This window comes from Apis mellifera, linkage group LG13 (genome assembly GCF_003254395.2).
Source record: "Apis mellifera strain DH4 linkage group LG13, Amel_HAv3.1, whole genome shotgun sequence".
Lineage (NCBI taxonomy): Eukaryota > Metazoa > Arthropoda > Insecta > Hymenoptera > Apidae > Apis > Apis mellifera.
The window spans coordinates 5,891,464-5,904,099 of record NC_037650.1 but is presented as its reverse complement, the minus strand read 5'-3'; the positions used below and the strand labels follow the sequence as shown (position 1 = coordinate 5,904,099).

General features: G+C 35.1%; 1 protein-coding gene and 1 long non-coding RNA gene across 6 annotated transcripts in view; one reads left to right on the top strand and one right to left on the bottom strand.

The window, feature by feature from the left end:
• The first annotated feature begins 977 nt into the window (after positions 1–977).
• Positions 978–12,636, top strand: part of LOC102654051 — an 80,147-nt gene continuing 68,488 nt past the window's right edge. Inside the window, exon 1 of one of the 4 annotated variants that reach the window (XR_003306005.1) lies at positions 978–1,436. This is a non-coding gene — a long non-coding RNA (uncharacterized LOC102654051). The remainder of the gene's footprint in view (positions 1,437–12,636) is intronic. The other 3 variants (XR_003306007.1, XR_003306004.1, XR_003306006.1) reach the window with 3 other exon arrangements.
• Positions 5,303–12,636, bottom strand: part of LOC100578957 — a 70,423-nt gene continuing 63,089 nt past the window's right edge. For both annotated transcript variants that reach the window (XM_026444853.1, XM_026444852.1), the window contains 2 exons: positions 8,437–8,706; positions 5,303–6,296 (listed from right to left, as the gene is read on the bottom strand). In XM_026444853.1, the coding sequence (XP_026300638.1) occupies positions 6,180–6,296; positions 8,437–8,706 (387 nt within the window). In that variant the 3' untranslated portion in view covers positions 5,303–6,179. The remainder of the gene's footprint in view (positions 6,297–8,436; positions 8,707–12,636) is intronic.

Below are 12,636 nucleotides of genomic sequence, written 5' to 3'. Positions count from 1 at the left end.
TCTCGTACGATGGCCCCCCTCCCCACCCCTTTTCCCGACGAGATCGTCTCGCTATTCAAACGGATCTAACTCGATATAAGCGGTGCTCCCCAAGGCACCCTTCCACGACACCGACGACGGAGGACACCACCTACTATCCATCCACCCACACCTCCACCTTTCCCTTCAACCGCTCGATTCTTCGGCGAAATAAGAGTATCCTCGCCGCTCGATCGGCGAATTCAATTTGCATCTCGGCTTCTATTTACCGCCTACCTTTATTGTCGTTCGGTCTTGTTGAAGTGGGTGGGGTGGTCTTCGATTTCGATAAAATGCTAAGGTACGCGTTTGGTGTCGTGGGATGGGGAATTAGTTGAGGGAAAATATCTTTTCTACGATAACGGGTTAGTAAGGTAATTATTGTACACGTGATTAAATAAATTTTGATAGTGTAAAATATAATGTAAAATAAATTTTTAAAATTAAAATTACGATTGATTGCGTAAGTATAAGTTTTACGCTATCTACTTTTTTAAAGATAGATTATTGTGGATATTAGATATAAATTAATTAATATTAATTAATATAAATTAATGAATATTTATTAAATTTTATCTTTTTATAAATTTTAGATTTGCTGTATAAAAATATTCTCTATTTTTAACTTATTACGTTCGAAATTGGGGAGACGAAGATTTCTTTTTAACCGATAATCGAATAGGTAAGCATTTAAATTATTAATAGTCGATATTATTTAAATTAATATATTCGATAATTTTTATAAAATAAATATTTTATAAATAAATCTATTTAATTAATGTAATTATTGATATTAGAAAATAGAAATTAATATGGAAAAGAAAAAATACGATCGATAAATTTATTAAATAAATTTTAATATTAATTAATTATTTAATTATTACATTATAATATAAATAAATTAATATATTACATTTATTTCGAAATTCATAGGTACGCAATGTTTACTTATCGATACGGTCGAAGCGCGCGACCTACTATTGCCCGCTGAGCTACGGTTACCGAGTGGGGATGAGTTAATCCAGTTTTGTTTCGACTCTTGTACTCGTCGGACGCGTAGTGATTTACGCATTTTAATTTCGTTTATAATTTAAAATTGTGCGTGAATTTTGCATCCAAGATACGCGCGTATTATTTTTAAGTCTTTATAGTGTATATACGTTCTATTTTTAATACGTTTATTCGCGAAGTGATAGTTTTTTTACATATTTTTCGCGTTTAAAGTATATATCGTTTATCGCGAGTGTTTCGATCGAACGTACGTTTTATTCGAAAGTGTTTTTTCGCGACAATTTCGTGTTTTTTATTCGCGAGTGTTGGTAAATTTCGCCAATTACGATGGATCTATTGATGGATAGAAGGAAAACGTTGAATAAAAGCCACGAACAAGCTGGATAAATGCGTGAAAGCTACGAACGGTAAGTTGCATGTTTTTTTACTGGTGGTGGTATTTTTTATAACATTAGTTTGTACAGAAAGTATAATAATTTCGAATATTTCGATATTCGTGTACATTGATATTTATTTATTACTTATTTCGTAGTTTGATATACGAAATACATTTTTATTTCGCATTTTATAACTACGTATTACAACTATTTCGTATTTAACAACTTCAAAATTTTTTTCTTTCATCCGTTTCTTATATCTTATATTATTCTGCGTATTCTTATATCTGCGTAGAATTTCGTGACTCAGATATAAGCTGGTCCGGCCTTCTATATGTAAACACAACATATCGCGAGGAAAAAATTATTTTTCAACAATACGGAGAATCATCTTGCGAATGTTAAAAACATCTTCCTAAAGATGCTCAAGAGATGGCGCTAAGAGTCAATTTTTCACTCCCTCTATCCTTTTCCTATTGTTTTTTATCCTTTCTTTACGTGTTTCATTTGCGGCACTCTGGAGATGGCGCTGATTTCATCATTTTTACCATATCTCTATCCTTCTCCTCCATTTCTTTTCCTTGTCTATCCTTTAAAAATACCCTAATATCTAATTACAATTAATAATAATTGTATCGTTGTCCAAGATATTGATTAAAAATTAACAAAATTTATCTTAAAATTTGCGTTAAAATTCCTTTCTTATATTTTTAAATATTAAAAATTATTTATTAGATTCTTTAGTGATATCGAAGCTTTAAATATTAGAATCAAATTTTCTTTAGATACAAATTCTTGGGCAACGTATCGGTAATTTCGTCCCCTTTCTTTTAAAAAATCGTGGAATCGTCTTAGGAGATTTAGGAGATTTAGGAATTTAGGAATGTTGTAATAAATGAAACGACGTTGATTTATATTTTATCGTGTTTTAATAGTAGTCATATTCAAGATCATTGCAAGAATCATTCTCCTCGATTACGCCTTAGATTATTATAAAACGATTAGAAGCCACGTATTTATTTTCCCTTCTTTTTTTTTCTCATTTCGAATCGTTACATCTTCCTTGCTAGGGTTTACGCGTTTCTCTCGATCACTCGGAAAAAAAAGATTAATTAATTAATTGCGCTTTTACTTTCGTCGATGAGAGAAAGCCAATTCGACGCGACGATCGCGCAAAACGAACGACCTAGATATCGAATCTGGCTAATTGATATTCAACCGGAAGAGAGGCAGAAATGCGAGGTCTCTCAAATAACAGTATGAAGGAAATAGAACGGGTCTTAATAATTTTTAAATGTAATTATTTTAAGTATATCTCGCGATATAGATAACAGGTTGTTCGTTATAAACGTTTCATTTTCGTAATTACCAGAGATCAGGGATCGTCGATCTTTTTCTCTCCTTTATCTATTATTTACGTATGTAATGTTGAAATGAAAATGCGAACGCGAAAATAAAATCTCGTCGTAAATTCTATTCTATCCGATGAACAGTATCAAACAATTTACAATGCATTTGATGAAAACTTTGACAAAAAATGGCAGCGATAAAAAAGTTCGCAATCCTCCAGAAACTTGGCGGAATCATGGATCAGTAAAATGTGACAGGCTTTCGTCCCTGTTTCGACAGCTTGTCTCGTTGTAAAAAGAGAGCAATCGTGAAACTTTTCCATTTCAACTTGCACACGTTTACAGTAACGTAATAAAAGACGTGAAGGTATAGACTCGTCGTTGGAAGTGTATAAAACTCGATCAGAATCTCTGAAGTTTACGAGAATACTATTACGAGAATGCATTAAATTATTCCATTTTCCATAATTTATTTTATTTCGATATATATTTTTTTAATTGGAAATGAATTAACGAAAATTTTGTTTCGTAAATTTTTTCAAATTTCTTCCGTTTCTCTTGTTAAAAAAAAAAATTTCCATCGCGAATATAATTTCGACGGTATTATTAAATTCAACAGAGAGAAAATTCATTATTTGTGGAATAATTTAATGATTTGATTTTTTTTTTCTTTTTTTTTTTGTTTCCCTTTTATTCGATCGATCTTTATCCCATCGAAAATTCGACAACGCGCCTTGTTTCTTTTTTTTTTTCTTTTTTCTTTTTTTGTTCTTTTTGTAAAAAGGGAAGCACGATGTATTTAATTTTATAGATTTAAAGGATTCGTTCGATAAGACTTATGTGAATATTCAGCCCTATCACCGTATTTTTTAAATCGTATTATAATCTATCGGATAATTTTTAAGAAGAGATTTCGATAGCGAACCACTAAACTTACGAGCGTCGCGAGATTAAACTTTAGTTTGGCACTTGCATTCGTGAACTTGATTTATTTTTCTTTCATTTGTTCTATTTATTTATTTTTTTATTATTTTTTTTTTTTTTTTTTTTTTTACGCGGATTCCGACACACCATAATCACACCTTCATCCTGTTTCTTTTCATTTTTTTTTCTTTTTTTTTTTTCTTTTAATTATAATCACTCGAGGAAATATCCAACTCACTTTTATACTTTCTTACATATATTCATTCTCACTTTTTTTAATCTCTTTCAACCGGTCCACAATTTTACGTAACTCAGGCCTAGCTTCGTTTATCGTCATTTTATATTCACGATTCGTGTGGATCACACATCGACTGTCGCGAATTTTTTCTTTTCTTTTCTCTTTAAGTTTTTTTTTTCTCTTCTAAATTTAAATTTAGAAAATTCGAAATTTAAATTTTTGACGAAATCTCGTCGGAAGTCCAATTTCTTTTCTTTTTTTTTTTTCTTTTTCTTTTTTTTTTTTTTTTCTATATACTAGTTGATTCACGGATTCGTGGAATTTTAATAACGTTTTCGACATTAGGGAAGGCAGGCAGAAGAAATAGTAATTACGTTATAGTTGAAGAAATTTCGAAACGTCATTAAAATTAACGATGCTCTCATCGGCGAGAATTAGAAACGGCAGTCGACGTGTTAATAATTTAACATTTAACAAAAAGGATTATATAAAAAAACTTAATCGGACATAAATATTCGATTTATACGTATTGATCTTGCACGTATAAATTCTACGCATTGCGCTCATTTATATATATTATATATATATATATTTTCGTTTTCATTAATTTTTTTTTTTTTTTCTCAATTCTTTTCAACTATTCCCTGGTTTTTTCATGTTTTTTCTTTTTTTTTTCCTTTTTTTTTTTTGCTTTTCCTCATTTTGGTTTAATTCGTCGAGCTCATAAACGCTTCAACAACGTATCCTACTATACTTAATCGAATTAATGTAATAATAAAACGTGTAGTAAATATAATATATATATATATATAATTCTTACATATCGTGTACGTCGACAAACCATTGAAGTTTTTACCTAATTAACATCTTAATCGTGTTACATCTTCCGACTAGATCGATCATGTCATTATCGTAATTATTATTATTATTATTATTAGGGTTATCGTTTATTAAATGTTAATTATTATTATTATTATTATTATCGTTATCGCTAATTACATTAGAAATTTGGCGCATTTATTTTATTTAATTTAATTTTATTTTATTTTATTTTATTTTACTTTATTTTATTTAATTTAATTTTATTTTACTTTATTTTATTTTATTTTATTTTATTTTTTTCATTTGGCATTTGTTCATTTCGCATCGATAAATAAATTCGTCCAATTTGAGCCAGACGAACGCATTGTAATTATATTTTTTTCGTTTCTCGATACATCATTCATTATATTATTTTATTTCTTTTTCTTTTCTCGAAATTTTAAATGTCGCGTTGAATTTTTCTCTCGTATCAATGATAATATACATATATATATATATATATATAGAAATATTTAATAATGAAAACGTGAAACGATGAGCTTTTTTTTCTGCTTTAATCTTCCTTTTTTTTTTCCTTTTCTTTTTATTTCGTTATCTCGATAATTTTAATTAATTTCGTAACCAGTGCGATTACCGGCAGATTGTTGTACATACAGGGAGCATTTTGTACATAAATATTCCTAGGTACGTAAGCTTGCGTTTTTTTGTTTTTTTTGTTTTTTTTTTTTTTTTCGTTTCATACAAAAAGAGAAGAAACAATCGGAGCAGTGACTTATTCCGTTACATATGTATTGTCCACAAATTATATATTTTATTCTTTCGTTTAATTATCGTTAAATGTTAACCGGTGATCCATCGAGAGGAGGGAACGATGAATTGAACGAACGAATGAATTCTTTGCCGTTCGTTCCTATTCAAAAATAGAAAATTCGCGTTTACATTAATATTGGCAAAACGAAATTCACGCTCAAATAATTTTATCATTTGAAATCAAAATTTGAATACACAAAATTTAATACACGGGTTTTCAACGTTATCATTTCATCGATTCTTATTCACGTGTCGCTCTGTTACATCCTTTAACTAAAAAACTTTTAACAAAGTTGACGAAACTCAATTACAAAGTTTGGAAGAAGAATATTTCGACGCGAAATATCAAGACCTTTGTGCAGATTTTCGGTGCAGCGAATTTCGATTGTTTCGAGTTCCATGAAATAATAAGAATAATATTCGGTAAAAATCAACCGGCGAATTGTTGTCTCGATTCACACGATCTTCTTCTTTAGGATTACGGAGTTTATCGAGATCAAAGTGCACGCCTCGAATATCCCGCACTTGGTCCTTGGATTCCTCGACACCTCGATGACTTCCGGTTCATCAGGTGGCGGTGGTGCAGGAGCCAATGAGACCCAATCGTGCTCGAAACGAGATATTCGGCTGCTACTGTATGGAACACGTCAATGGATGTGTCAAAGCATGGTCCAGTAGAATAGGTGTCCCCGCAGCCAATTCCGTCCTCGCGTCGCCGAAATCGTCATCGCAGTCGAAATAATTACTCTGGAAAAAAGGTGAATGGACAAAGTTAATCAAGTTTGCGCGATATAATTTCCTTTCGTCGATTCATTTTATGAACGATAAAGTACGATTCGAAAATGGGAAAATAATTTGAAATACGAGAGGACGAGAAAAAAGGACGAAACACTTTGCAATTGGAAACTTTGGCATCAAATAAATTTGGGACAGGATAATCGATAATTAATTCGAAAGAATTATTTTTTGAAGTTTCAATCAAGTTAGCTGATTGTTGCAACATTTTAGCGTTGAAAATTTCTCGATGAATTGACATATGAATCCCTTTGACGATTAATTTCCGAGATCAAAGCTTTTTGACATTCAATTTCTCGGATCAAAGTTTTTTTCCACCATCGAACCTCTAATGTCAAAGCTTTTTTGTTATCGGCCTCTCAAGGTCGGGGCTATTAAACACCCTCACAGATACGTGGACCGTTTTCTCTAACGGCCATCCGTTAAAAGGTCGAAGGTTCGAAAGTCGGCGCAAAGGAAAATGCTAACCTTGGGAATTCTATGTCAGCCTTGGGAATGTCGGCCGGCCAGATGTGAAAATCCCGTGACCGTAAACGGGGGCGAGAACGGCCGCTTTTGTCAGAAACACGAGTGACGATACGCGAGTGAATGGAAAACCAAAAGTCTCATTTAACGAGAATTTCGTGGGAAGGAAGAGAGGATAGAGAGAGAGAGAGAGAGAGAGATTTTCTATTCCGTCGTTAATACGGAATACGCCTCTATCCCAGACGATCTCTATTCCACACGCCGTGGACTCGAGAAATCTGTTACTCGATATAAAATTTTTAATTAAATTCCGAGCCGAGTTTCATCCCACCATCGGCTCCATTGGAACCAGCCAGCCCCGCGATCCGGGGCCAAAAACTGGGGCAAAGAAATATTTACGCGCTTGGCCGAGAAAATGGGCAATCAATGGAAACCGCCCCGCCATAATTGGTATACAGGGGGTTGGGCAATTATTCCCGAAATCGAGACAATATCCCTTTAATTTCCAAGATTATTCTCGCCGATTCGAGCTAATTACACGAGACCGTGAATAGATGCAATTACGCCGCTCTATCTTAATCGCGATTACAAAAGGGAAACTGAATTTCTATTTGAAATTTCCCTCCTCGCTCCGAGGATTCATTCCGAGGATCTTCCTTGAATAATTCGGAAAACAACTTTTTTATTAACCGTGGGTTATTTCATCGTAAGTGAATTACTTTTTGACGAGTCATCTAGTTTTTTTAAAGAAACGTGAAAAAGAATTTTCGGTTGTTCAAATCTTTAATTTGCATATTACGTATTACGTATTACGTATTATCGGTATACACGTGGTCATTTCGAATTTTGATCAATTTTTTCGGTATACATGTTAAAATGTTGAAAAACGAGATCAGGAAATCGCAACAAGATTTTTTTTATTAACCGCGGATTATTTCATCGTAAGTGAATTACTTTTTGACGAGTCATCTCATTTTTTTAAAGAAACGTGAAACGTGAAAAAGAATTTTCCGCTTTAATTTGCATATTCGGTATTACGTATTATTGGTATACATAATATACGTGGTCATTTTGAATTTTGATCAATTTTTTTCGGTATAACACGTTAAAAATATATGTTGAAGAACGAGACCAGGAAATCGCAACAAAATTTTTTTTATTAACCGCGGGATATTTCACCGTACGTGAATTACTTTTTGACGAGTCATCTCGTTTTTTTAAAGAAACATGAAACGTGAAAAAGAATTTTCGGCTGTTCGAACCTTTAATTTGCATATTACGTATTACGTATTACGTATTATCGGTATACACGTGGTCATTTTGAATTTTGATTAATTTTTTCGGTATAACATATATTAAAAATACATATTGAAGAACGAGACTAGAAGAATTCGCAACAAGATTTTTATCAACTTTTTTTATTAACCACGAGATATTTCACCGTGCGCAAACTAGTTTTGACGAGTGATTTCTTTTTTTTCAAAGAAACGTGAAACGAACAATTTTAATTTGCATATTTCGGTATCATAGATATACACGTGGCTATCTCGAATTTTGATCAATTTTTTCGGTATAATATCGAATATATTAAAAAAAGGAGAAGGAATTCGCAACGAGACTTTTATACCTGGCAATCGATGCATCGGCAGCTATCGGTCAACGAACAGGTGAGGCCGAGGATCTCGGCGGCTTCTTTGTACAGCTCCGCGCTCGATTTCCGTTGCCTTGGAGGTGTCGCGGGCGCGCTGACTGTACCCGATAGTCTTCTACCTCTCTTCAGCCTCGAAGAGGACTCTCGAGACAAGGAGGAGGTCGACGTCGATCCTCTCCGCCGATTGTCACTGGTAAGTAACGCTCGACCAGCCGGCGAGGCGAACAATTGCAACATGTCCATATCCTGTAACCACACGTTAAATCCACCCTTTTAAACCCTAGAACTAATTGATCCCCATTCTGAATTCTTATTTACACAGATTCACGAACATTTCATTCTCTCTCGTTTAATTTCGTTTATCCCCGCTACGTTCAACTAATTAAATAATAATTTGTATTGTTATAATTAAATAATTTACGGTGAAAATCTTGATGGTCGATTTCCAAGATCAAAATTAATTTCCTCGCGAAGCGTAAGATTAATTCGATTATTATCCGATTATTATTTTGAACCAGGGTGTAAAAATAATTCATGGGAGGAAGGGGGGGAGGGAGTAAATTCGTTATTCGTTCCCATCTCGTTCAAATTCCTCGAATTATCGTTTTAATCGGCCCGCCATCGTCCATCGTTTAATTACAGCTTTATCAAAATATTCGCGCGAGTTATTAAATTATTATCGCGCGGGCGCGTCTACAAAGAGTCCGCTTCAACAAACAATCCCTCCGGAGGGGTTGATTGGCTTTTGTTAAGGGTGTCGGTGGTTGTTTTTTGCGCGTCTGCATCGTTGATACTCGTTAGTCCAGAGTAGTACTCGCCCCCTCCTCTCCCTCCCCCCGGAAAGGGCATTATTCTCTTAACGAGGTAAGACGTACCGTAGGCGGCTAGAGCGCTCTTGTCTCGTTCGTTTCCGTATCGGAAGCCTCCTCCTCTCTTTGAGACTTTTTCACCGCGAGCGCGCCCAAGGCGAAAAAAGAGAGAGAGAGAGAGAAAAAAAGGATTTTTCCAACTATGCGCAGTATCCAAATGTCCGTGCACTCTTTCTTTTTACCACCGACAGAAAAGGAACGGCCGAAAAGAATTCTTTATTCGTTGGTGCATTGTCAAAGGAGGGCGAGACGAGAAGAATACTTGGCTTCTCTTTTAATCCTTTGACACGTCGCATGTTTCGAGGCGATTAATACTGGACAAAAAATAGAGTAATTTTTAATTTTCTTTCTCTCTCTCTCTCTTTCTCTTTTATCTCATTTCTTCATGCGTCACGATAAATTAATTTCGCGAGAGATTCGTGGAATTGTTATTTGCAAAGAAGAGAATTTGCGGAATCTTTTTAAAGAGGTTATGAGATTTAAATAGAACGTTGATTGTTGCAGCGAAAAATCAAGTTCGGTTCGGGCGATATAGATATAAAAAAAAAAAAAATTTACGACTCGTTTAGAGGGATGGAAAAAAAGGAGGAAAGAGAGAAGGAATAGAAAGTTGGTTTTGAAACTCGAAGTGGAAAGGTTGGATTCAAGAATGGGGTAACTTAATCCTCGACTCCTCCTGTTCACTCCGTTAATTAGCAAGCCTCAAAAGGGTGCTCGCGTAATTCTTTGCGCTAATTTGCATAATACCGTACAACAAGCAACCACGGATTTTACCATGGAAATTAGAAATTACAGCCGCTTTAAACCCGTTCTTCTGATGAAAGGGATCCGTGTGATTTTCCGCGCCAACGAAAAATTGAACTTCCAAGAGCCTCGCCTCCTACGGGATACACGAGCCCGCTTTTAAACAAAAGCGCCCTCCACAACCCTCGACAACACAACGAAAACTTGTCCGAAAACTTCTCTCCTGGCCGCTCCCTCTTGATTCGACGCGGTTGATGATCGAATTCCGCCCAGGAAAGGAGGAAGGGTTGGCTCGCTTGATTATCGGATCATTAAAAAACCCAGCCTCCGGTTAATAATCATATCCGACGGAGGGAAACGCGTTATTACAAAGAGCGAGAACTATTTCGCTGGAAGAGAATAATTGGAACTGGATGCCCGACTTACGTGCGAAGGAACTCGTGAAGATTTTCACGCGTCGTGATAATTTGACGTTGATAAGCGAGAAAATTTTCCGATGAAAAATATTTTCCAACTAGGGGGTGGCACGTTAGTTTTATCTCGGGGATATTTCCTTCTGAAAAAATTCAGAGGAGGATGAGGAGACGAGAATATAGGATTACAGAGTCAGAATTATCGGAAATCTTTTTTTTTTTCTTTTTTTCGTTAAGGGTTTAAAATTCGACATCGTGACTTTATTAATTCGGCAACGATAAAATCGATCGTTAAACTTAAGCGCGTCGCGGCTTGGAAAAAGTAAATTTTCTATAAGAAGGAGGCTGCTGAATATTGAAAAGGGCGATAATGAAATTGTTAGAAAATCGTGAATCATCTGGACGTTCCCAAGTAACTTCTTTACCAAGTTTAAACTTGGAAAACGCGTCGTAAAAGCATGGTCGTTTTTTTAAGCATGGAACGTTTTTAACGTTTAGAGAAGATTGCGCGAGTAGTTAAGAGTGCATCGATCGTGCAATTTAAATCTGACTTTATGTTCGGTATAAAATACATTTAAAGGGGAAGAAAATATTTATATCAAAGTGCAAAAAAAAAGAAAAAAAGAAAGTAAGAAAAGAAAAACGCGTGCAAACAAATTTTTGCATCTCTTTCTAATATATAAAATATCTGATAGAAGCACAGTGTTTCATAAAACACGATTCTTTAGAACCAAGATTCTCGATGACGAAGAAGAACAAAGTGACAAATCCCTGTGCAAAAAAAAAAAAAGAAAAAGAGAAGAAAATAATCGAATTTGTTGTAATCATCCAAATGCGAATTCATCTCGACGTTACATCATTATTAAATCCGATATCTGGGATAATTTTGAAGTGAAACCTTTTCGCGCAATTATTTTATCGCGATGATATTTGCATGCGTTATCGAGGCCGGTTCGCGAAATCTCAGTGGAATCGTGCAATCAGGAGAGAGAGAGAGAGAGACAGAGAGCATGGAAAATACACATGGGTTAAAAGCCTTTTTGCCCCGGGGCCCCCCTCCCCCCAAGCTTTCCAACTATTATTAACCATAAACGTTCGGTGAAAGGGGAGAGGATGCGCTTTTAAAGCTCTGGTTCACCGGCGCGGAATCTTCGCTGGAAACGATTCCGCTGTTCCACCAGAAAGAGTTTTAATGCGTTCCCCGCTATTTGCTTTCCAGGAAAGAATCGTAAAAATGATTCGACTCGATCCGCCTCCCGGTTAAGAAGAAGTTTTTCCTCGAAGAAGTAATCTCTTCAACGTTAACGAACGTTAACGATCGTTGAATCGGAGGAGAAAAATCGAGATTCGAATATTTAATTTTTCGCGTTTACTTTGTACTTGTTTATAAACGCGTATAACTTGTTTATAATTCCTCCGATCGACAGAAGATCGATCAAGCTTTTTCTCGTCACAGAAACGTACTTGTCACCTATGGAATGTCGAAGAGGTTTTTTATCGAGGAGATGTTAAAAAATTCGAAAGTTTTCGATAGATCTGTAACGATATTTGATCGTGATTCCGCAATTGACGGGAAGTCAATCATTTATCATGGTAGATTTATCCCTTGTCGTTTCTCTTGTCAATCGCGTGAAATGTATAATAAAAAAACGTTTTATCCTTCACGCGAGAGAATTGAAAAAAAAAGAAGAAATATTCAAATCTTGTATACGATCAGCATATCTACATCTCGTTAATTCTCGAATTGTGAAAAGTAATGGAAAAGATTCAAAGTTTCGATCTTTCCATCTTTTTCGTTTTGTACATTCGCAAGGATACGACGATTGTCTTTGCACGGGGATAAATCTTGATTAAATGATTTTTGCCAGACGGTGGGGCAAACTTTGACTTAAGGCTGCTCGTATTTGAAATGATTCCGGAGGGAAGTTTCTCTTCATCAGGGTGGAAAGAATTCTTCTCTTTGGCCCGCGGTGCAAAGAGTTAATATTTGGCCGGCTGGTCAAAGTTTAAGTCGTTCCGGGAGACTAACTCACGGTAGATTTAAGTTTCGCGAACGGTGTTGGGGGGAGCGGAGATTAGAGCGGAACCCGTTGAAAATACAACGGAAGGGAGGAATGCGAATGCAAATCTGACAGTTTTATTTGTCACCG